A 26,472-nucleotide genomic window follows, 5' to 3' on the forward strand; every position below is an offset into this window, starting at 1 on the left:
ACTCTTTTAAGTCCCTTCTTAAAACATACTTTTATAGGAGAGCCTTTCCCGATCTTATTTGACTTCATTTTATCCCTTTTATTTTATTCTATTTTACTAATTTTATATTTATCTTAAATGTGTATTTTAGTCTTTTCTTTTTATCTTGTATTGTTTTTGTATTATTGTTTTTTGGGTATTATTGTCTTAACACTTGTTAAAGCACTTTGTAACTTGTTTTTGAAAAGTGCTCTACAAATAAAGATTATTATTATTATTATCATCGCACATGGAATATTCTTCTCATACCGTGCAGGCCTACCTCACACCCGTTGGGTCTGGTCTTACCAAATAACTGTCACCAAATAATAGTAAAGTATCGATAGGGGTATTGATAAAGAATTGGATCATTAAAGAGGTGGTATTATGCTTATTTTCAGGTTTAAAATCTTAATTAGGGGTTGTACCAGAACAGGTTTACATGGTTTAATTTTCAAAAAACACCATATTTTTCTCATACTGCACATTGCTGCAGCTCCTCTTTTCACCCTGTGTGTTGTACGCTCGGCTCTTGAGCTACAGAGTGATGCATCTTACTTGTACAAAATCTTTGTTGTGAGTTGCACATGTGCAGTTCCCAGGTAAGGACTACTAGCCAATCAGAAGCAGAGAAGGGCGGGTCGTAAGAAACAAGCTGGTGTGATCCAAATCAAAGCCGCTTCAGACTGAGACCGTAACCTAGCAGATGGTGTAAATTAATCTCAAGTCCACAACCACATCATCATTGTTCCACATCTTACCATCAGGACTAAACGCTGAACTGTTGCCGGTGTTCTGACGATCTTTGCTGCCTTGTCGAAAAATGCTCCCATAGCGCAAATCGATAGACTGACTCTACTCGGCCCTGCTCCGTTTTCCATTGCAGACAGTACCCAGAGATAGTACGTAGCTTGTTGTCATAGCGACGCCACACACAACTGCCGCGATTTAATATTCAATGCGACACACACACAGCAGCGATCCACACAGCTTTCTGTTTTTTAAGTTAAAACGTTTCAACATTCCTCAGAATGTAAAGACAGATAAGCGGTATGAAAAGCTTCCAGCTGCCGTTGTTGCTGCAGCGGTCTGTGTGACGGCGGGAGCAGAGGGCTCTGTGAGCGGGCGGCTGGCCGGCATCACACGCTCCTCCCGCGGGTTGGCGCAGGGTTCCCCCCGCAGCCACTTGGCAAGCTTTATGACGCGTTTTCAGTGTGATGTCACAAGTAAAGGAAGTAAAGGCTGGACTACAAACGAGCTGTTTTCAAGCGGTGCAGAGCAGAGTTTTCTGTGGGAGATGGGAACTCCCTTTGGGCTTTTTCACTTTGCAAACCTGTTACATGCACAAAAACGGTGGAGGCAGATGGCCGCCCACCCTGAGCCATGGTTCTGCTCGAGGTTTCTGCCTCTTAAAGGAAGTTTTTCCTTGCCTCTGTCGCCTAGTGCTGCTCTTGGTGGGAACTGTTGGGCTTCTGTAAATAGCATCACAGAGTACGGTCTAGACCTGCTCTTTTATGAAAAGTGCTGTGAGATAACTGTTGTTGTGATTTGGCGCTATATAAATAAAACTGAATTGAATTGAATTGAAAAAAGAGATATAACTCAGTAAAGGAGAGGGGAAAAGCCAAAAAGCAGAATACCACCTCTTTAAGGCAACACCTCCGCCTTGATGAAATGTTTAAAATGTACCACGAGAGATAGATATTATATATATATTGATATGAAGGTAGTGAAGAGATTAACAGAAATTCTAATCTAGGAGGAGAAACAGTAAACAGCTGTTTTCAATCTCACGGAAATTACGATGGGCGTCACAGGAATCAGTGTTACAGGGTCTCTGGAGTCAATGTCAGATGTACAGTCAACAGTTGGCCAAACATAAAAACATCCAGTCAATGTGATATTGTTATTGTTGGTGATGGTTTATTTCAGGGGTCGCCAAATAAGTCTGGCATCGGGCCAGTGTTTTTTTAAGCCGTTACATGGCAGGCCAGAACATAGTCAAATTATTTCAAATTCTTACATACTTGTGTGCACGTTTAGCTCAGTCTCTACTGTGCGGGGCTCCCACCAGGAAGATTGTAAGATTGATTCCAACCAACTGTGGATGTTTTTTTTCTCCCTTATTAAACAAATTGATTATAAAGACACTTTTGTACACGCTCACAATAAAGCATGTGCTGCAGTGTGTGCGCGTCCCAGTTTTTGATCGCATTCAGAAACCTATGGACGCTTATTTTAATTTTCCTGAGGAAATTCAGGGGAATCCAATCACACGTCTTACTGACGGCTTTTTCAGAGGTGTGTCAAGCAGGCTAGAGTCTCTTTTGAATTGTCCTTCAGAACTCTTCAAAGTAAAAGCTCTCAATAAACTCGACATTAAGCATTGTTGCAAAAAAAATTCTCGCGTTCATTTTGGAGGTCCAAGCACTTACTGTAGCTGTCATGACTGAGAGGCTGTGTGGTAGTTGACTAGTTTACTTTTATACCCACTGTTTTGCCAGTATGAACATAGTTTGTGATCAAATTATAATAGTAATAATTAACTTTATTTGCCTCATAATGCATGCGAAATTTGTTCTCTGCATTTAGCCCATCCTAATTTGGAGTAGTGAGCAGCCATTCAGCAGTTCCGGGTAGCAGTTAGGGGTTCAGGGCCTTGCTCAGGGGCACATTCACCAGTGTCCTACCACTATCGTTGTCTGCACCATATCATCACCGGTGTCGGATTCATATGTGGTCATTTCCTTTGTACCAGCGACCAAAGGTGAAAGTACAAAGAGGGTTTATGCAAAGCATGAAATCTCATTTGCTAGTGTGATTTGTTTAGATGCATCACGTGGCGTACCTCGTCACTTCCTGATTTAGCTCTCCACTGGTGGCTCAGGCTGTGTCTGTGAGTGTTGTGTGTGTGATGAGTTTCAGATGTTCGATTTTAGTCTAATGTGTGAACAAAACAAATAATTAAATAAACCTGACTTGATCTAGTGTTCAGATTTTGGTTCTTGAAATATCCAAATTACTGCATATTTAAGTATGTAGATACTACCTCATTGGCATAAGTAAACATACTCAGAAACCTGTAATCCAAAAAATGATTGTCTTAATATAAGTAATCAACTAGGAAAGTATAATGGTGATATCTTTTAGTGATATTTATTTCATACCTTATTCACCTGCTGTGTCTCACAGTCACATATATATTTTGTTTGTGGCACAGTGTGAGTTTTAGTGCCGGCTATACTGACAACTTTGATACATTGACTGATATATGGGGCTGGGATTGCATGGGCAGCCTGAGATATGAATGATCCGGTCCAGATGATAACATATTTATTCTGCTGCTGTTATTGTCATTAACACTTTGGGTTTCATTGGACAGTTTAGTTCAGGTGGTTTACATGCTTTTTGTGAGACACTTCATTCTCTCTCTCTCTTTATCCCCTTGTCTCTCTGTGTACAGGTCCTTTGTAACAGGCACTGCATGCTGCGAAAACTACTCCCCTCTTCGCATCTGGGATGTTGAACGGTAAGTCAGGAAGCTGCTCTGACAGCTGCACTAAGCTCACATGGGCATACAGTGGAAAATAAAATAAAGTTAGCAGCACCTTCCCCAAAAATGAAGGTGCTGCCTAAGCCTCTGTGAGGCATGGCATGTGATTTCTGTTGGTGCAGTAATCTGCAAGGCAGAGAACACAGAGTGCACCACACATTTAGCAGAAATGGTTCATGTTACCTTGTGATAACTTCAGGTTCCCCATCAACAACAACATAAAAAACCTTTGTTTGTGGCAGTAAGTAGGCTAACAGCTGACCAGTGAAACCTGGCTTCTTAAGATGTTCATCAAGCTCGGACAGACAGCTTCCTAAAAAATTCAAAACAGGTTTCAAAAAGCAACAGTTAAAAGTGGCCTAGGTTATTAAATTAACTTAATCTTGTGTCATTTTTAAACAATATGTCAAGTAAGCCTCAACCGAATTGCATAATATGAAAAAAAAGTTTTTTTTGGCCTCTTATTACCCTGTTATGTAATTTTTACTGTAATATTCCCTGATACCCATTGCTAATACCAAGCTATCACCTAGTTATTACCTTTTGACTGTTTCTGACTGCAGATAACTCTGCTAGTCCAGACAAAGTGTCCTCTGTTGAAGCGAAGGCTCGTTTATTATGGCGCTTTTCCATTACCAATACCAGCTCAACTCGCCTCGACTCGGTTTGGCCCTGCTCTGTTTTCCATTGCAGATAGTACCCAGAGATAGCACGTAGCTTGTCGTCATAGCGAAGCCACACACAACTGCCGCGACGTAATGTTCAATGCGACACACACACCAGCGATCCACACAGCTTTCTGTTTCTGAAGTTAAAATGTTTCAACATTGCTCAGAATGTAAAGACAGATAAGCGGTATGAAAAGCTTCCAGCTGTGTTTTCCTCTGCCGTTGTTGCTGCAGCGGTCTGCGTGACGGCGGGAGCAGAGGGCTCTGTGAGCGGGCGGCTGGCCGGCCTCACACGCTCCTCCCGCGGGTCACAGCAGGCTTCCCCCCGCAGCCACTTGCGGAGCTCCTCAATTCTGAAAATATTCAAGCACATTATTATCAATATTGGAAATCTACACAGCTGATTTCTCACCTCAAAACTTCTCAGAAGTGGATTTAGTGATGAGATTCCATATGAAAACTGTAAAACTTTCTGTTGCTGGCCTCTGTCTGGTGCAGCAATGATGATGCAGTGAATGGTGAATATTCTCTCTGACCAATCAGCAGTCTGTCGTGTTTTCACTTCACATTTTAGTATCCCTCAGCTCACTTGGAACCTCGACGGAGGTGATACGAAAAAAAGTACCTGGAAGCAGGTACAGGTGCAACTTTTCCACAATGGAAAACCAAACAAAGGCGAGTCGAGTCGAACTGGTACTATGCAGTGGCTTTAATGAGCTACAGACTGAGGCCCCATCCACACTACTCCTTTTTTGAGTTTTAAAACCAATATGATCTCCGTCCACAGCAGTGTTTTAGCTGCGTATCAGAGTTGATCTCCGTCTATATTAAAACAACTGAAAACGCACATTGAATGGCTGTTAACGTACACTGGGCATGCGCGTGCCGTGCCATTGTAAACATGAGGCTGATGGTCTACTCCGCAGCTGCTGAAGATTTGGCAAAAGAATAAACTAGGTAGTACAGACGAAGAACCACACCAGATATTTTTTTTGCATGAACCAACAATGAGCTGGAACTGTTACTGAAAGTGCGGGAGTTTAAAGCGACTGTGGCGACAGAAAACAGACTGGGAGTCGTCGCAAAGTAAATACAGCGACATGCACAGTAGCTACAAGTGTAGGGTATAAGTGTTATTTGCACAGTACAAAATATTTTAATAAAAATACCAAATCAAAACTCTGTCAGTAGCATTGTGTTTTTGCTTTGCGTGACTTATGAGACCCGAACAGAGAGCGCAAAAATGAGCGTCTGCTTCATCTTTTCAAAAGTCCTCCGTTTTTGCCCGCCTGCCCACCTTTAAATGAAAAACGGGGTGTTGTCAAACTTCTCTGTTTTAGGTCTTCATTTTTGCCGTTTTAGTCTGGGCGTAAGGTGCAAACGTAGCAAAAGGTCGTTTTAAAACAAAAATGTTTTTATTCTGCTTTCTTGCCGATCATGACCAGACAGATTAAGGGAACTGAAGGGAATTGAAAGCTGGCTTAGTGCTGCAGTGCTGATGAGGGGGTGTAGTCCAGGCTGAAAACCTATGTATTTAAGTCTGTTCAACTCAAAGACGCTTATGACCGCAAGGATCCCTTCATAATAGTTCAATATACTAAGAGTGGTTCAATAATGCAATCAAACTCAGTATGTTTAAGTAATACTGTCTTGTGAATTGAATTAGAAAAAATTGCCAGCTAACAGTGCGGGAGCACTTTGTGTTACTTCCATGAGATGGTAGATCTGGATGGGAATAAATTGGAAATGGCAGAATATTCCATTGAGAATTATACATTTAATCACAGTCATGTCTAATGTAAGCAGGTGAGAACACATACACACACATACCATGTGTGTATGTGAGCAACAAGATTCAAGATTCATGTTTGTGTTTCTTTTGCAATGTTGTTTTATTGTATCAACAGTTCTGCAGTCCTGAAACTAGCAGAATAAGCAACAGTTGTGTCACTGTAAGTTTAGAGGTGTGAGAGATGTGGACTCCCGGGAACAAGTGTCCTTTTGATTTTTAGGGGTGTGTAGTTCCTCTGCTGCTTCCTCATAAAATGCAGGACCAGCTCCTTTGTTGTGCTGACATTCAGTAAGAGCTTGTTGGTCTCGCCTGAATTATTCTGTTTTTCCAATTCTTGAATCTCAATACTTGAATAGATACTCATATTCCCATTAACCGAAGGCCGATTACATTCAGTTTCACATTATGAGATTATTACTGATATTGGACCCATACACAGCTAATCAGCTAAACCAAGAAGCAGAAGATTTAAGCAGTGTATCTTACAGTGGGTTCTTGTACAAATGATCCCAAAAATGACTGCGTTTGATTAACATGATTATTAGCAGTTTACTCAGTCATCATCAAAAAAGAGAATTTGTGTTCCATTTTCATTTACAAAAGATTTGTGTGAGGATAAAAGTCCACAATGATTAAATGTCACTTTTAGCAGATGCCTGTTTCAACCACAGTCAATACAGTTTTACTGATCTCATTAAATCATTTGTAAAGTAATTTGTACTCCACACAGTGTTACTGGTAAGGTTTCTAGAGAGCTTATGACGAAGTCTGAGACAGTGGGATATGGTGGATAGCTGGAAACCCACTGTAGTACATATTGTCAGCTAGCTGCAGCACAGACAACAGTAGTAGACTCAGTGATGGTCTAACAGCGGTTTGAAGTGGTCTCTTCAGTCTTTTCTGGATATAACTAACAACTAACAACTAACTGATATTATATTTACATTTCAGGCGTAAGGTGTTGTCTAATTGAAGCTGTTCCACCGCTAAAATGTCTACATCTAATTTGCCAGGTTAACATTCTCACATGGCTTCTGTTTATGTGAATTTTCCATGCACGCATCCATGCATGAATGCAGCATGAACAGTGTGGCCCTTTATCAATGCAAAGAACAAGTGAAGCATAGGTTTAAGAACATGGGACACACTAGTCTTGAGCAGGGACCAATTCAAAATGAGGGGCCTCTGAAAATTCCTGTCTCTGAAAGGTGAGGCTTAAACCTGATACGTCCCTACCGAGGCTGCTGTAATTCCCAGATTTACCTGGGCCAATTAAAACAGGCCGACACAACACAACACAAAAAGCTGGTTCCTGCTCCTACATGGTCTGGAAATCTGATTAGGGGAGAAGACAGGAAGCACACAGGAGAGTGACGGAAGGGATGGGTATGCAACTTATCTGGAGGTCGCAGGTGGTGAGCAAAATTAATATGGTTACAAGGTGTAGCAGACATAGATAATGCATCTGTCCTGTAAAGTCCAAGGGATTTGTTTTCTCCTATACGTGAAAAACTATCCCCGCTGACATGGGAATGTATTTATGGTGGAACCAAATGTTCACAAAACCTTCCACAAAAATATCCTATGCTATTATTACTTGATCAGTTAATACTTGGTAAGCTAAAGATAGCAGGCAAGAATATTAAAGCAATACAATCTGATTAGAATTACAATTGAAAGAGAAACCCTGGTTGTATACATGTTAAAACAAATTAGCCTAAATATTTGACTAACAGCGCTCAGTAGAATGTTCATAGGTTAGGAGCATATTTAGAGAAAACTGCATTAAATAAACAAAAGGGAAACCTGTCCTTGCTCATGTCATCTTTTGACTATTCCCCATGCTTAGGTCTTGATCTTGACATGGAACATTTCCAACATGGCAGAAGTATTAAAGGTGGGGTATGTAATTGTGACATCCAGCACCATGACCAACACCCTGATATAGAGCAAACAACAACACCGCAAGTAATGTAACTAACGTTAGCAAAGTTGTGGGTTAGCAAACTGTCACTACAGTTGCTGTGAAGCTAACATGAAGTTAACATGCAGAGAGGAATCAGACAGTACCCCACCTTTAAGGCTCCATCCACACTACTCCGTTTTAGTTTACAAACGGAGAATTAAAACGAATACGATCTCCGTCCACACCAGCGTTTCCGCTGCGTTTTGGAGTTGATCTCCGTCAACATTAAAACGACTGAAAACGCGCAGCTAGGACCCGTTCAGGTGCACTCGGCATGCGCGTACCAGTGTAAACATGAAGCAGATCGTCTGTTTCGAAGTTACAGAAGATTTGGCGAAAGAATAAATAAATACAGACTAAGCATCAGACCAGTTATTTTTTTTTTGCATGGATCAATAACAAGCTGGGACTGTTAATGATTGTAACACGAGAGTGTGGCGGCAGAAAACAGACTGGGAGTTGTTGCAAAGTAAACGGCAACATGAACAGTACAAGTGTAGGCAGATGAGTGTTATTTGCACAGTACAGAATATTTTTATAAAAATATGATGTTAAAAACCCGGTCAGCAGCATCGTGTTTCTGCTTTGCAAGACCCAATCAGAGAGCCGACTGTGAGCAGCTGCATCATCTTTCTAAAGTCCTCCGTTTTGGCCCGTCTTCACTAAAACGCCCTCCGGAGTTTTGAAACACAAAACGGGGTCGGCAGTGTGCAAACTTCTCTGTTTTAGGTCTTCGTTTTCATTGTTGTAGTCTGGACGGGAGGTGCAAACGTAGCAAAAGGTCTCCGTTTTAATTCGAAAACGCAGTAGTGTGGATGGGGCCTAAGAGAATGTTGTCAGATTAACATGCAGACCACAGTAGGAGAGAGTCAGATGAAATGCACGTTGCATTCTTAAGATGAATAAGAAGTAAATATGCCACTCAGTTATTATCTCTTATTGTTAAAAAGAGTCAAATCAATTTTATAAAATATTTTAAATAATCTATTTTACCGCTTTTCATACAGCATCTGAGCAAATAGTAATTAAATGAGTTCCAACTTAACATGTCAAACAATCATTCTGTGCTTGGGCACTGTCAGACATTTTAATGGCTGACCTTGATGAGAACATGCACCAGTGGGTTCATTATGAGAAGTGTGTCCCTCACACTCTGTATGGTCACCAATTCAGGCTTCAACAGCAGAGTAAGTTTTAAAATCCATCAGTGATGCAGCCTGTGAGAGAAGTGAGAACTCTTCCTTCAGATCGTTACTGTTGCACGCAGCGCTGTGCTCCAGCAGTGACAGCACTCCCTCTGTGGACCAGATACTAAATATCATGTGAGATTTGTGGGCTGATGGTCCCAAGGTATACTGATAACAGAAACACCTAGGTATGAATGCCATAAAGACATTTCTGTAACAGACAGACAACCTCAGCATATGTTGCATATTCCAGTTCCTGAATCGGTTGGAACCTGCAGTGGTTTAGAAGGCCTGGCAATAATCCATTACAGCAATCTAGTCTAAGCCATGAATTAGACTTTCTGCATCATTGGAAGTCAGGAAGGACAACTTTTTAAAATTAAAGAATACATCTTAGTAGCGTTACTTATGTGTGTTTTGAAACATAAATCAGAATCAGTATCCTACCTGGTCTTTGGCCCAACCATAGACTGTATATAAGAAGTGGACGTAGTCATGGTGACGTCACCCGTTGGTTCGAGGACTGCTGTTTTGAAGCCTCGAGTTTTATGATTTTTTGCAACCAGTGGCACCGGACGTGACCATATCTAGTCTTTAGTCTAGACTAAATGTACTCACCAGAGAAAGTGAACAGCCAACTCCTAATACGCTTTTTCAACGGTGCTGGTTAAATTTACACAGTGCCGAGGGTACGATTCTCTAGCCTGATCGACAGGTCGCCATGATAACGTTTGTCAATCACAGATAATCCCGCCCTGAAGCATACTCTGCTTTCTGGTCTATTATCCTCTAAATGGGACCATAATTTACTAAATGAACATCCTGTTGGATTGAAAACATAAAACTAGTGACTGAGACCATAAACTCATTAGGAAAGTGTTTACTGAGGTAATATATCAGCTGAGAAGTAGCCTCATTATACCATTATTTCTAATGGAGCCAGACTTCTTTTTGCAACCAGAAGAGTCGCCCCCTGCTGGCCCTTCAATAGAATGCAGGTTTAAGGGACTTCGCATTCGCCTCAGTTTTCTGACCGGGCCCAACTAAGGGAATTTCCATTATCCATATCTTCATCTACCTTTAAAAAGCTGCTGCTCGTCTAAATATTAATGGCAGATAGGCAGGTTTATTGAGGTCAGAGCCTGAAGGTGAATTGGCTTTGTTGCTATCATCCTTATGTAAGTGGCTGAATACAGTCACCTTGAGAGTGTCTCACACAGACATACACACTATCCCCCCGCTGTGATTTTCCACCTGATAAACAGCTGAGAGCAGCATACCAGGCTGTGTGTGGGTGTACAGTCAGATGGGTGCAGGGTGAGGGTGATCAGGGTGCATTGTTCATCTTTTCTGTTTTCGTGTACATTGAAGCTTCCTGCTTTAATCTGCACTCACGCTGCTGTCAAATCTGAGCACTATAAACATGTGAGTCTTTTTACCTGTTAGCAGGAGCATGGGACGTTTAAAGTTTCAAATCACTATCCCGCCAAATCAAATTCTGTGATTGAAACTGTTAAAGGAGACCTATTGTGCTTTTCCACATTTTATGACTTATCTACAATGTTATAATGTTGGATGTTCATGTTAAACATGGTTAAAGTTTCAAAAAATGAGGTTAAAGCATTTATAAGAAATCACTGTGAGCAAAAACCTCAGATTTCCTCCTGTTCTGAACACTCTGTTTTGAGCTGCTTTTTCTACCAAGGCTCCGTTCTATGTATTACCGAGCCAGACGGAGCCAGTGTTCCATATATGGTCATGTGCTCCCACAGTAACAGCACAGCAACGCTCAGTCTGCCTCTTTCGCCCAGCAACAACAACAGCCTGGTAACATGCTACAGGTCTTGGCCAATCAGAAGACAGTGTGCTTTGAGGGGGGGCTTAAAGAGACAGGAGCATCTACAGCTTGTTCAGACAGAGAATGAAATGAAGGCCTACATGAAGAATCAGTATAAGAAAAAAATATTTATTTTTGATCATGCAAAGCTGCCAATGAGCAGTCACAGAACTACAATATAGGTCTGGAAAAGCAGTATAATAGGTCTCCTTTAACAAAGAAATGGTGCTGCTATAACTGATCACTGAGTCAAAATTAGTATGGAAATGGTTTTTAAAGTCACATTTCCACCAAACACACCAAGACAATACTATTATTAAATGTAGGTGGGGTTGTTACTGGATGGTAATAGTCACATCAACCATTTAAGTAATATGATTTCATATCTAAAGCGACACAGTAAAAAAAGGAAGGAGTCTCCGTCACACTCAATGGCATGTTTAAAAAGGGTTAGGGGTTTGTGCATTGAGTCTTTGTGGTGCAAGAAGCAACGATTCTGTTGACCACTGAACGGAGGTGTCGCCAAAAGAAACTCCAAATCATGTGTAACGAACTGAACTGGACTGCTTGGTGTACGTGCGGCTTAAGGTTGTTGGCAATTAAATGAATCAACTATTCAAATAATTAATTCATCACTTTGAGACATTTTTTAACAGAAACTGTACAGTATCCCACAAAAGTGGGTACATCACTGTTGTAAATATCTGATTCTATCTTTTCATGTGACAACACTGAAGAAATGACACTTTGCTACAATGTAAAGCAGTGAGTGCACAGCTTGTATAAAAGTGTAAATTTGCTGTCCCCTCAAAATAACACATCACACAGCCATTAATGTCTAAACTGCTGGCAACAAAAGAGAGAACACCCCTAAGTGATTGGTATATTTCCTCCTCAATTACAGTAAACTGAATATCTTTGGATTGTGGACAAAACAAGATGTCATCTTGGGCTTTGGAAAACACTGATTGACATTTTATGGACCAATCAACTAATCAGCTATTGGAGAAAATAATTGACAGATCAGTCAATGATGAAAGTAACCGTTAGTTACAGCCCTATCTGATAGTAAAGTTGTTTTGGTAGGGAAATAAAAAGGTAATTACAAATGAGTACATCTCGTGTAGGCTGTGTCTGCAGGTTTTATTGTGTTGTTGTGTCCAGGCCTGCTTCTCTCCCATCATACTGATTAAAAATCTGCTTGCATTTATTTAGGTTACTGTTGACATGTGACAAAGGTGAATATAGCAGATATTTACAAAGTGTAGCATTTCTGTTGCATCATTTCCCCCATGGAACAGTCAGCTTCTTTCAATATTTATTTCATGAGTGGTTCTAATGCTTCAATCCTTCTTATCATATAGGCTAGAATGTGCAACTTAACCTTAATATGCCAAATGTAGCTATACTTTCTAGCGTGTCCCAAACCTCTCCTGCACCCCCTGTCCTGTGTGTCCAGATCTCTGCCTGCTCCAACACAGCTCACATGATCAACTCATTATGAGTTCCTGAAGCTGCTTTATAACAAACTGATCTTTTAAAATCATCTGTGCTGGAGCAGGGAGACATTGAAGACATGCCTGACAAAATGTTCTGAAATATTATTTTATGGTTAAGAATTTGTTCTACAAATATTTGAATAGGTTTATTGATTTGCTAATCTTCTTTCACTTGAAATGAATGTGTTAATGTCTCAGTTGTGAGGAATAACAACATGCACGCACTTGTAAACACACTGTCTCACACTGAGTTCCTGTAATACCTTCAAACACTGCAGATAACTGACACACCACCGTCAGCCCCTACACACCCACCAGCATGAGCCTCCAACCCTGTACATTAGCACAACTGCGTGTCCCTTTGATTCATTCGATCCACCTGAGCCAAAACATAAAGAAGACACTGTTACACCTGCAGCACCGAACAGCGGCCAGAAAAACAGCTGCTGCCACCGCCAGATCACAGAAAAGAGACCGCAAGCTTCCAGGAAGGATTCCAGCAGTCATTTCCTGTCTCGGTGGAAAATAGTGGCAGAAGTGTTTACAGGCTGAAGAACAGACAGAATCTTGTTTGTCAAAATTCTTCATTTAATAAGATCAGATCAAAGAATAAATATTATTTTTGACATGCTTTTTTGCAATTTGACAGAGAACAATTTTTAAATCCAAAGACACTTTTAACTTTGATGTCTTAACAAGCTGTAATAAGTTAACTGAAAGTTGAGACAACAACTATGGACTTCACCGGCTATGAGGAGATAATAATCACTATTTAAATGACAGTGCTGGTCAGAACAATTGTTCAGTCCTAGTAATTCTACACTTAAACCATCATTTTCTTCATGTTGGCACTAATAGGCTAAGTGCAGGTTGAAAATTGTCACATTTAAAAGGGACAGGGGGTCATAAAGTGCAGACTCATTGATCTCTTGTGGCTTCGATTTTAATTTCACTTACCGTTTTTCTTTTTCTCTCCGTTGCAATTAATTCTGAGTCTTTTTTTCAACCCATCGGCACAAAGAGGTCTTATGATCAGCCATATAGAGGGGGATCCCACACAAGTGGCGCCATTGGAGCAGCACCCCAACTTTTCACACTGTCTTCGCTCATGGCTAAACACAGAGGGGTGAAAAAAGCATCAAAGAAAACGGACCTTCCAAGATTCCCCTCTGTTCCTTCAGAAAGGGAGCCCTCCTTTTTTTACAATCAAATGGCCAGGCTAGGATTCCTGACATTCCTGAAACTGAAAGAGGGAGGTGAAATGTGCACGGCGAGGTGGACACACTGTTATACAAATTGCATCAGTATTGTCTTTGCAGCGCACACATGTATGTGACATTTTGAAAGTGGTCATTGTTGATGGGTCCCAACAGCCGTGCCTCTCCTCAACACTGTCTCTGCCAGGAAAGCTCACATTCCTGCTGCAGTGAGCTCAGAGGTGCAGGGGAACTTGGGTGGACATGCAGCAGGTTGCTTGGCTCCCCTCTGTTTGTTTTACTAAGTAAAAACCTCAGCAGGGCTTCTTTTCTCTACCTGTCTGATGGCTTTTGATGAGAGAGCCTGTTTCCCAGTGCCTCCTCAGGCCTAACTTTACAAGTTCTGTCACAAAACACACACACACTGCTTTTCTTTAGCTGTCCCCACACTGAAGGATAATGCCCTCAGCTTCTTCTGTTTTTTTTCCAACATTGTCAATTCATTAATGACTCCTTTCACAACGTGTGTGTGTGTGTGTGTGTGTGTGTGTGTGTGTGTGTGTGTGTGTGTGTGTGTGTGTGTGTGTGTGTGTGTGTGTGTGTGTGTGTGTGTGTGTGTGGCCCCTAAAGCCAACCTCACTCCTGCAGTGAGACCAGACAGGCTGAAATCAGGACTTAGACTCTGTATGTCACACAGCCAGTAGCCTCTTCATAACAATCACTAAGTCTGTGCCCCCTGGGGCCACCAGTCTAACCATCTCACAAAGTCGCTGCCACACTGCAGCTCAAACCGCTTCGTTCTCAAGCAGTAAAGTCATTTCTCTCCAAAAAACGATGATTTCCATTCGAATCTTTCCCATTTTTAATGGAAATTTTTACATCAGGCTTAACGGATCATTCTCATAAGGTTTAGGGTTTAAACCTGGTTCCTATTTCTTGTAGTTTTCAGGCGTTTCTGTGTACATTGTAAGTTCATCAAAATTAAATAGGTTGCATAATTACTTTCCAGTCTATTGTGCTTGTCTCTAAATTTGTTTTCACTTTCTTAGATCGGTTAGGCGTGTGACCTATGATTGATGTTGTGTGTGCCTAGTGTTTATTGTGATTTATGTTCCATGACTAACACTCACATCAGTAATTGAGATCTGGGAACACAGAAGGGATTCACTAACAATTTGTGAGTGTTCCTTTGGAGGTCAGATACACTTGTTGAACGTCACTCTGGACAAAAGGGTCTGCTTAATGATTGCAATAGTAATCATTTCACATGTAAAACAATGCAAGTAGAGTTGGACTAAATGTAAACGGAATATAAAAAGCTTAAACTGCACGGCAGGCTCTAACGCTCTATTTGATTTCCTGACAAACAGGCTACACCTGTCTTGATTGACAGCTTTAATTCACTTCATATTTAAGAAAATGACAAATCTGCAATCTTTTAATACCAGTGGAGGATTACTGACATATTGACGTCAGTGTGGTGGGCGGTGGGTTAGTTTATTGACCATATGCTGATGTTTTAGCACAATAATATCTACTGTAAGAATTAGGACTAAGGAGACACCATTTAATGTATGCGTTTTTCAAAATAAATTACAGAAATGTCATCTGCTTTTTTGTTTGTGTGTTTTCTCCATACTGAAAATGTATTGATTTGATCATATTGATCCATGACCCCGAAGTTTAGGTACATAACGAACTGCACGCCTGCTTTTAACGTAATCCACATGCAGTGTGACCGTACTACATTTCCACTAATTTGGGGCTGACTGCTTTAACAGTATCTCACGCCGGCCACCCTGTGATTTTTACAACTTGCAGCCTATAATGGCGTGTTTTCCTTCTTCTAGGACAGACTGTGCACGATGGTTATGACTCAGCCAGTCAGCAATGTTTTAGAGCCCTCCATGTGACACTTTCCTGTCAGGCACGCTCGGGGCCAGACTAAGGTATTCAACATTATGACAAGCAATAGAAAGGATGGTCAGATCAGAACATTGCACCGCTGCTCACTAACAGATACAGTCATTCTGACAGATTATATGCTTATGCCTCCATCCTGTAATCATGCGCGGCCCATAAAAACCAGTGACCTAACAATTTGAGGATCCCTGCTGTTTTGCACTATGCACCAGCTCATCACATGGTGCTATTACTGGCTTTAAGATCCGTGCACAGATGTCAGGTAGGTTTATGGAAACCTAGCTTTTACTTTCCTCTCACATTTTGGTGTTTGTAAATGTTTTTGACCGTTTCTTCAGAGCAGCCTAAGATTGTAATCATCCTGTTTGAAGGATTCTAGAGGGTAGCGTTATGAATTGATCATCTCTGTTTAATTAGAGTGGTGGTGCTGTGATGGAGACATCATTATTTAGTTATGAATGAACTGGCTCGTATCCATTTGGCTTGAATGAGTTTCTTTTTGTGTGGCATGTGCTAAGCTCCTTGGTTTTAGTGGTAAGGGGAAAATGAGGGGTCACTACCCCACACAGACACAAACTCAGCCTCATCACAGACTCCCCATTGGCCCGGGCTTAGTCATGAGACCCTGGCAATGAGAAAGCTCTCACCCAATAAGGCGCCCTGTGGGGAAAGCCCTGGTCCAATAAGAAGGACCCCTGGGGTAAGGCTGGGGGATTACCAGCCCGAGCTTGCGGATTGAGCTCTAGGGCGAGGGAGGGGGGCACGAGTCGAAGCACAGGGCTGCTTGGTCACCAAGGCCAGCGGCCTCCTTTAAATGGTTGCTACGGGGCAGGTATCAAACGTGCAAGAGTCGCACACAGTCACGGTCATGGAGGGTATTAAATGGCAACAAAGAGACAGTTATTCTGCAATAATCCGCCCTGCTGAGTGCAAGTTATTCTCCAATAATCAAGAGGCGAGGCACAAGCGGGACAGAGCTGTGATCACAGGAGCATGCTGCTGCATGGAGCTGACTCGCGCGCATACACACACACACACACACACACACACAGACAGAGGTCACACCACATCAACCCAGACACACAAACTTTATTTATCACTTGTACATGCACATAATTTATGTATGTCCCCAATCCAGTGTTCCATAATCCAGGCTCCGTGACTCACAACACTCACTATATGATAGCATTTATATTTTGTATCAAATGTGTCCAGGCTTTTGTGCAGGCTTTCACATCTGTGTGTCTGAACAAGAAGAAGCCTGTACTTATGACAAATTTAGAAATGTGGCCAATTTGACAATGGAGTTTGTAAACCCACCATGAGTATATATATATATATATATATATACACTATATACATTTGCATCAAGGTGATAAAGTTTCTTGTCAATTGTTTAATTCACTGGATTAGACAAAAGCAGATATTCCATTCCATTTTATAAATAAACAGTTTCTCATTGGATTTTCCAGACAATTTACTATATCACAATATATCGATATAAGGATATAAAATAGCACCGTGATAGAGGATTGTATCCATATTGCCCAGTTCTATGTAAATATTTGTTCTAATTAGTAGTGGGTGATTAATTCACTTTTAATAATGTGAAAAATAAATTGTGGATTCAGGTTGTTAAAAGGTGCACAAACGATAGTATAAGCTGGGTTTATACTCGACACAAGGGGTTAACAGGAGTCCCATGGTGGAAACCTTAGTTATGTTTTATAGGATCAGAGTCAATTCAGTCTAGCTTTATTGGCATGAATGTGAAACAACAATGTTGCCATACTGAGAGTCAACACCTCCAAGTCTGAGGCCATGGTTATCTGCTGGAAAATGGCAAATTGCTTTCTCTGGGTTGCAAGTAAGGCTATATAATACTAATTTATTTTTGTAAAAAAAAAACTTTGCTATGTTTACACCTACTCCACACTACTCTAGTGTTTTTGAACCACTGAAACAGAGATTTTTGAAAATGCTGCTCATCCCCTTTCCATCTGAAGACTCTGGGGGCTGAGTTTTAGTCTTGACGGGCAAAAACAGAGATTTTCATAAATGATGACGCAGACACCAGTGTTTGCCTCCTGATTGGGTCTTATCAGTCACGACGTGTCCTTTCCTGATTTGTAGTGCCCATGTCACATGACCCTTTTCCAGAAGAAAACAAAGTAAAAAATACCCTAACCCCTAACCCTCCTTAGCCTCCGCCATCTGTGTATGAATGTTTATGAATGCATTTGGAGTAGTTGGAAAGACTAAAAAGATGCTTCACAAGTACAGACCATTTACCAAGCGCAAAGTAGATGATCTGCATGCCCAGTGTACATGAATGGTCTTGTGAGGTCATTTCTAAAGTGGTGCTAAAACACACAGTTTTACATATGTTCATTTAGCTGAAGCTTTTATCGAAAGTGACTTGCAATTGCTAGATAGGTCAGAGGTCGCAGGCCTCTGGAGCAACTAGGGGTTAGGTGTCTTGCTCAGGGACACATTGGAGGATGTGTCACAGTGAAAATCGAACCGAGGTCTCTCACACCAAAGGCATGTGTCGTATCCAATACGCCGTTGGCACCTCTCAGTTTTAAAACGCCACTTTAAAATGAAAACATATTAGTGTGGAAGTAGCCTGAGTCACTGCTCCAACTGTGGGAGTACAAGTATCTCAGGTCTTGTTCACAAATGAGTGTCCCTTTGACAGGTAGACTGGTGCGGCATCAGCACTAATTGAGTGCGTTGTATCTGACCGTTGTGGTGAAGAGGGAGCTGAGCCAGAAGGCAAAGCTCTCAATTTACTAGTCCTGCTGCCACCACGACCCGGTTCCCAGATAAGATGCTGAAAATGGTGATGGATAGATGTGCAGTCGCTGGGATCATGTGCTTTCCTTCACTGTGATAAAAGAGCCAATCCGCAAAGTGTCACATTGGGGAGAAAAACACACAACACAAACTGCAGATTGATATACAGTATATATTTTATCACTTATTTATTTAACTCGTTGGTTTCACTCTCCATTGATGATGAATAAAATGAAAGTAATTTTGTCACAGTTATTCCTATAATCTCTCTGGTCACGTGAATTATCTTATTTCACAAATCTCACATGTTCACTTCTTATGTCTTTTCATCCTCCTCCATCCTTCTCTCCTCCACCAGGTCGGAGTGTGTGAGCAGTCTGGGCTCACAGTTTCGTCGCGGGGCTGGTGTGTTGGACATGGTGTTTGAGTCTCCTTTCCAGCTCTTCACCTGCGGCTATGATACTTTCATTCGCCTGTGGGACCTCCGACTCAGCCCACGGTACATCTCTCTTTTGTCGGGTTCAACTTGAACAGTTAGTGCTACAGTCAGTGCTCCTTAGCATTTTTTCTTGTTGCCATAAATACACTTTACATTAAGCATTTTAACCAATGTTCCTAAAATATTTTCAGCTGCAGTGTATGTCAGTGAATGTAGGATCTGTTTAGTTGGTGACACCTGCAGTGCACCTCCTGCACTACGCTTCAGACCTTTACCACAACATGCTTGAGACCAAAGATAAGATTGAGGACACTGTCATCAGTATTTCTTACTTCATTAAAATATCTGCTATGTTTAAATTTGGCAATTTCATAAAAAACTCCTTAGTTCCCTACCTTGGGTCTTCTTGTCAGGTTGGAAAAGCTTCAACAATAACATGCAGACCATGGTGTAAAAATCATTCCAAGCCTTTTATTTCCAGCAGTGTGAGCACAAGGAGCTAACCAGCAGCACACTGCTGCGACCATATTAATGCAGCAGCCCTCACTTCAGTGTATGTCGGCAGGGTCCCTAACACGGTTGGGGAGGGCAGCATTCATTTTGGACAGCAGGGGTTAGAGGGGCTTCAGGCTGTATTTCGGGGGGATCAGTCAAGTAAGACAAATCAGATCTGATTGGCAGATCGCTCTGGGGACTTTGAAAGGGGTTGGGTTGGGGTGAAGGTTGGCAGAGGGGGGTCCCTCTTTAGATATCAATAATTCATATGGTCAAACCTAACCGGCCACAAAAGGCTCCCAGGGTCATCCTAGAGATTCTGGTTGTCTGGAAGTTTCAGCTCACCACCAAAGAGAAATGTTTGTTTTCACACATCACAACTTTTAATAAGTGGAATACTGCTCAATGAAGGAAAGAAATAACTTCAATGATTTTATACATTGGAATGAGGTTCAGTAGTATCCAGATATGGATGAGTGAGTTGTTCCAATGCCAAAAGTAATGCTTAGTAAGACTGGCCAGTGGAACACAGTTACCATTATTTTTTATATATTGTGATATATTAAAAAAAATCCTTTTAAATATCAGGACAATAATCACCCACCTAACCCTGCTTCTTAGATTGTCTTCCCATTCAGTTTATGTTTATACGCTATTATTATTCTAGTACTGTAATTTAAATCAAAACTTCACAGTGTGTGTGAGCGTGGGTGTGTGTGCATGAGAGAGAGAGAGTGAGAGAGAGAGAGAGAGAGCCTCCAGACGTCTCTGCTGCCCCATTGTCTGCCCCTGGTGTCTCTCCATCACTTATTGATGAGGCTGCACTAATGGAGGATCGATGTCTATTGGCAGAAAATACTTATCCCCAAAATACTTCCCCTCTCTTAACCACAGCCACCACCACCCTGCTTTGCTGCTCACTCAGCTGCTGCACAAACACAAACTCTCACACACGCGCACACACACACATTGACCTCCTTGTTAACGACAGTATAGGGTTTTCCTGTAAACAAGAGATGGAGTTTCAGCGTTGTCCTCCACAACACACACACAGAGATAGCAACTCGCCAGTGTTGTTGCAGTTCAGATTGTTTTAACTTTTTTTTAGTGATTTCTGTGCCTCTTACTTTCTCAGTAACCAGGTGAAGTCTAGATAGCTCCAATATTACTCAAGTTGGGGACGTGCAATAAAAACCTTCTTGAGTAAAAAGCCAATACTTTATCATTACACCTGTTTGCAAGCATGAACATGTTGAAAGCAAAATTTGAATCTGCTCTGCTCACAACATGCTAGTTTGGCTAATAGTGAATTGTTACAAATAAGCTTATAATATTGATATTAATTAATATTATAGCAGTAATAATAATAATAACAAGAAGAAGAAGAATACTAATAATATTAATTGTAGCTGTGGGTGTTGAGCAGGAACTTGAGGGCAACAGGAAGCCTGCAACCACAGATCCAGACCCCACTGCTCTGGAGCCAGAAACACCTGCAGAAAGAGATAGAAGGAGAGAGGAGAGGGACAAGGAAGGAGTGCAAGAATGCATACGGATGGAGAGGAAGAGGAGGAAAGAGGAGCTCAGTGCATCATGGGAAGTCCCGGCAGTCTAGGCCTATAGCAGCATAACTAAGGGATGGTTCAGGACTCACCTGAGCCAGCCCTAACTATAAACTTTATCAAAGAGGAAAGTCTTAAGCCTACTCTTAAATGTGGACATGGTGTCTGCCTCCTGAACCCAAACTGGACCCTGGTTCCACAGGAGTCACATCAGCAGAGGGAGGAGGACAGAAAGGCAGAAGGAAGGACTGATAGTGACTGAGTTTTTCATTTTTTTCTAAACTTAACTCAGTATTTTAATCTAGTAGTATTGATATAATCCTTACAAAATTCATCCCTACTCATGACACTTTAAAAGTATGTTTGGAAGTTGAATCAGCTGGTCTCACTTTTTTCATGGATCCAATATTTTCTTATTATTTTCGAAAAGGTACTGCTCTGTAACTGTAAATTACATACATCATTGTAAAAACATATATCATTTGTTACTCATTATGGGGAAAATTGAGACGGTGTTCAGTTGTTACACCTTCACTTAATTCATTCCAATTAATTACAGTATTAGCGCAAGCTCCTCCAACAAAAGTGTAATGAATGAATATTAACTTGGGCTTAAATGGATCAGTTCATTCACCAAATTCCTCTGGAAACAAAAAACTAGACGCAAGTAACTGTCTCAGACCTTTGTCTATATGGTGGCCCTGTGATGAGACTTCAGACGGTCACTGACTACACTACACTATAACATCAAAGTCACTGATTCATTTGAAATCCAATGTCCAGGAGCACAAGACTAACAGAACAAAACATTTTTCTGTTTTAAAAATAATGGTCTCTACGCAAATAACACAATTTAAGAAGTACACAAATTAAGAAGTATAGTTTAGTCAGGTTAGTTGGGACGGAAACTGGGTTGTACTTTTGAGAAGAGCTGCTACATATAAAAGAGTGGCAACATACCTGGAAAAATGCATAAAAGACTCTGGATACAAAGATAATAATGATAAACGGCAAACCCGCACACAGAACTGTCTCTCCTGTGCGTTTGAGATTCTTCCAAGGAGCAAGCGTGTTCAAGAAGTCCTTTGACTTTGACTTGCCTACATATCACTTCACTGCATTTCCAAGTTAAAAACATTCAAGAATCAGGCATTATGTGGTGCTACTAAAGCAAAACACGAAAAAGGTCCTGTTCATCTCAATGCATGTGCGTAAACTCCTTCCCAACAGGAAGTGTGTGATGGAGTGGGAGGAGCCTCATGACAGCGCTCTGTACTGCATCCAGACAGACGGGAATCACATGATAGCCAGCGGCTCCTCGTACTACGGTGTCGTACGACTGTGGGACAAACGTCAGACTGAATGCCTGCAGGTCAGTACAGTATATCCTCAATAAAATCTGCGGTATCTACAGTGTGTACTGCATCACATGCTTTAAAGGCAAGTTTAAAACAAAATGTTAAGAGCTGAATTCCAGATATTAAACACTAAACTTGCTGTTGTAATGTGATGTCATGTTTTGTTTGTCGTGCAGTTCTTTCAGCTGAGCTCAGACCAAGTGAGCAGCCCGGTGTACTGTCTGAGGTTCACTAGCTCTCACCTGTATGCAGCGCTGGCCACCGCCCTGCACTCACTGGACTTCAGACAGAACCCCATCTACATCAGATGATACACACAGACACGCGCACACACACACAAACTGATCTGTTCAATAAAGCTGTCTATTTTCACAATAAATGTCTTCACGTTCTTTTTAAAGGGACTGTTTATTCTGATCCAGCAACTTATTTACCATGAGTTAAGCTCTGTGTGGAAAGATCTCATAAATCACACAAGGGACTCAGAGTCCCTTGTGTGATTTATGCTCCAAAAACACTGGATCCTACATTTCCCATAATCCAACTGGATAGCATCTTTCTAGTCTCAAAGCCCAAGCTGATGTCATCAGGATTATTTAATCAGTGGCTCATAAATAAGTGTTCTAGGGTAGTAAAGTAAGCACAATAGTTTTTATACACAATTACACTGACTTCAAAGGGTTTAAGGGAAAATACAAGGCATTTTTATATCCAGCAGACATTTGGATTTGTCATAGTATGAAAAGGGCAGGTGTTACTAATTAACATTAATGATGGCCCCAGTAAGCCATGACAGTGAGTGCATTTAATGTACATGCACTGAGGTAACAGAGTTCTAGTCGGCTTTCTCCAGTAAACTGATTTCTTAGATGTAAATGAGATTGGGGATAACAAAAACCAGACGTCCCCAGCTAGATTTCTCCTGGAGAAGGTTGATTTCTTGGGAATGTGAACTGGGTTTCTTCACCTTTTTCAAGTGCGTATAGACACAGACAGGGATAGTAAGAGAGTGGCTGGGTGAAAGCAGAGACAATAACGTGATGCATCTAAAGTCTGACTAAAAGGGAACTGACAAAGAAGCTTGTAGAAGTTGAACATTTCACTATTTGTTAACTTAAAACACTTTGGGGCTGTGAGGAAAAGCTGTGCTCTGTCTCTCTGTCTGTCCTCTCACAGCACCTTCAGTTTGCCCCAGCAGACACAACCAACTAAAAAACAAAAAACAAGTCAGTAAGCAGATTTACAACACTTAAAATAAGAAATGCTTCTAAAATAAGCATAGGGGTAGAGAGACATATCTGATAACTGATCTGCTGCTTATATAAAAGATTTAAAATAACCAGCATGTAAACACATTCTCTGATTACCTGCATAACCATGGTTTCTCTGAGTGACCTGGATTCTTGAGTGCATGTAAACAAAACTGAATGTGACAGTGAGCCAACATGAACAATTGGGGCCTCCATGGATCGGACTTGTTTGTCCAGCACATCCCACAGATGCTCGATTGGATTGAGATCTTGAAAATTTGAAGGCCATACAACACCTTTAACTCGTTGAGTTTCTCAAACCATACCTGAACCATTTTTGCTTTGTGGCAGGGCGCTTTATCGTGCTGAAAGAGGCCACTGCCATCAGGAAATACTGTATTCATGAAAGGGTGAACATGGTCTGCAATAATCCTTAGGTACAGGTGGTAAATGTCCCCATGGATGGCAGGACCCAAGGTTTCCCAGCACAACATTGCCCAAAGCATCACACTGGCTCCACCGGCTTGCCTTCCTCCCATGGTGCATCCTGGTGCAAAGTGTTCCCCAGGTAAGCAGTGCACACGCACCCAGCCATCCGCATGATATAAAAGAAACTGTGATTCATCAGACCAGGCCACCTTCTTCCACAACCCATTCTCACTCTCAACTCATTACATATGTACGCATGGTCAAGACCATCAGCGTCAGTTTGTAACGCACTGGGAATGCCCATTGCGCCATAATTCAACGCAGTGGGGGAAGCCCTGTAGCGTCACTTTAGGATGGTAAGGTAAGTATAGTATCTCAGAAAAGTGAGTACACCCCTCACATTTTTGTAAATATCTGATTATATGCTTTCATGTGACAACACTGAAGAAATGACACTTTGCAATGTAGAGTAGTGAGTGCACAGCTTGTATAACAGTGTAAATTTGCTGTCCCCTCAAAATAACACATCACACAGCCATTAATGTGTAAACCGCTGGCAACAAAAGTGAGGACACCCCTAAGTGAAAGTGTCCAAATTGGGTCCAATTACGCCCAATCCCAATGTCCCCCCTAAACCCTGAGCACTGAACCCTCACAGACTTTTCTGATGTCACCTGGTAAGTGATTGAGTGTAAAAGGCTGTAAGGGCTCAAAATGCTGTAAACAGGAACAGGACAGCACTTTGCCACATTGTGTTACCTTGACAATGCTGAAACATGTGGCACTTTTTTGTTTTATTACTTTCCAACTGCCTGATTTACATGTCTTTCAGGCTCGAGTGGATGAGAGGTAACCTAATTGTCAATCTACATTTGTCAATAATCAATGCACTATTGTTAGTCAAAACAGCAGTATTAAGCAAAAACTAAAATAAATAGTTGAATAAACTAAGAGTACAATAAGGTGATTGCATTCCTCTGACTTCATGTGTTCTATGTACCATCTAAAATCTATGAAAACTTTTTGTCTTACAATTTTAGCATCACCGTTGGTTTCCACGCTATTTTGTTTACCGTTCTTCTTCTTCTCTTATAAGGCGGATTTACCTAATTTTTCTCTCGCTTCCGGGTTTCCCCTGGTAACCTCCGTGTTTCACATCACAACGCTATGAACTGTGGGCAATTCCCTCAGACAAAGTCTGCAGAGATGCGGACTTACGAGAGAACCTTCGCGCACCTGACGATTTGACAGTGGGACGGCCCTAAGCCCTCACGGACTTCCCAGGAATGCGTCTGTGAGTCTATGAGTGTGGACACTGGGATTGGGCCTTAGCCATTTTTCCTTCCCTGGTGTCATGTGACTCGTTAGTGTTACAAGGTCTCAGGTGTGAATGGGGAGCAGGTGTGTCAAATTTGGTGTTATCGCTCTCACACTCCCTCATACTCGTCACTGAAAGTTCAACATGGCACTTCATGGCAACAAACTCTGAGGATCTGAAAAAAAGAATTGTTGCTCGACATAGAGATGGCCTAGGCCAGGGGTCACCAACCCGTCGATCGAAATGTCGATCTTTGTGACTTTCCCTGTAGATCACAAAAATATTATTTAAAAAATGACTCAATCATCTTATTCCCGATTGAAGTTCAGTTTTGCTCATTACAAAATGTTTTGATTTTTTCCCCACTATGAACAAAATAACCTAGGCCTATTCTACATAATTCTATAATGTAAATAGACAATAGGCCACATTCCTTTCTTATTTGTATTTGTATGAATTTAATGCAACTTGATGTTGTGTTGTACAGTTCACAAAGCAAGAGCTACGACCTATTTAATACACCGGTTACAGTTTGCCTAAATAAAGGCCTCAAGTTGGAGGTATTTTGGCTTTCTTTCTCTCGTTTCAGTAAGTAGATCTTGCCTTTAATCAGGGCTGATGTGAGGGATCTTGGGCTCAAAAAGGTTGGTGACCACTGGCCTTGGTTATAAGAAGACCCTGAAATGGAGCTGCAGCACGGTGGCCAAGACCATACAGCGGTTCAACAGGACAGGTTCCAATCAGAACAGGCCTCACCATGGTCAACCAAAGAAGTTGAGTGCACGTGCTCAGCGTCAAATCCAGAGGTTGTCTTTGGAAAATAGACGTATGAGTGCTGCCAGCATTGCTGCAGAGGTTGAAGGGGTGGGGGGTCAGCGTGTCAGTGCTCAGACCATACGCCGCACACTGCATCAAACTGTTCAGCATGGCTGTCGTCCCAGAGGGAAGCCTCTTCTAAAGATGATGCACAAGAAAGCCCGCAAACAGTTTGCTGAAGACCAGCAGACTAAGGACATGGATTACTGGAACTACAGTTCATTGAGGGAAGCATGAATGCCAACACTGTGACATACTGAAGCAGAGCAGGACCCCCTCCCTTCAGAGACTGGGCCGCAGGGCAGTATTCCAACATGATAAACACACCTCCAAGACGACCACTCACTAAAGAAGCTGAGGGTAAAGG

The 26,472-nt window shown here is 41.6% G+C and overlaps 1 protein-coding gene across 1 annotated transcript in view; it reads left to right on the plus strand.

Moving 5' to 3' along the window:
- fbxw4 (F-box and WD repeat domain containing 4) overlaps positions 1-22,675 on the plus strand; it is a 50,011-nt gene extending 27,336 nt beyond the window's left edge. Inside the window, exons 3-6 of the mRNA XM_046071369.1 lie at positions 3,482-3,547; positions 18,797-18,937; positions 22,165-22,306; positions 22,469-22,675. Of these exons, the coding sequence (XP_045927325.1) occupies positions 3,482-3,547; positions 18,797-18,937; positions 22,165-22,306; positions 22,469-22,603 (484 nt within the window). The 3' untranslated portion in view covers positions 22,604-22,675. The remainder of the gene's footprint in view (positions 1-3,481; positions 3,548-18,796; positions 18,938-22,164; positions 22,307-22,468) is intronic.
- Positions 22,676-26,472: the final 3,797 nt, after the last annotated feature.

This window comes from Micropterus dolomieu, linkage group LG15, assembly GCF_021292245.1.
Source record: "Micropterus dolomieu isolate WLL.071019.BEF.003 ecotype Adirondacks linkage group LG15, ASM2129224v1, whole genome shotgun sequence".
Classification (NCBI taxonomy): Eukaryota; Metazoa; Chordata; class Actinopteri; order Centrarchiformes; family Centrarchidae; genus Micropterus; species Micropterus dolomieu.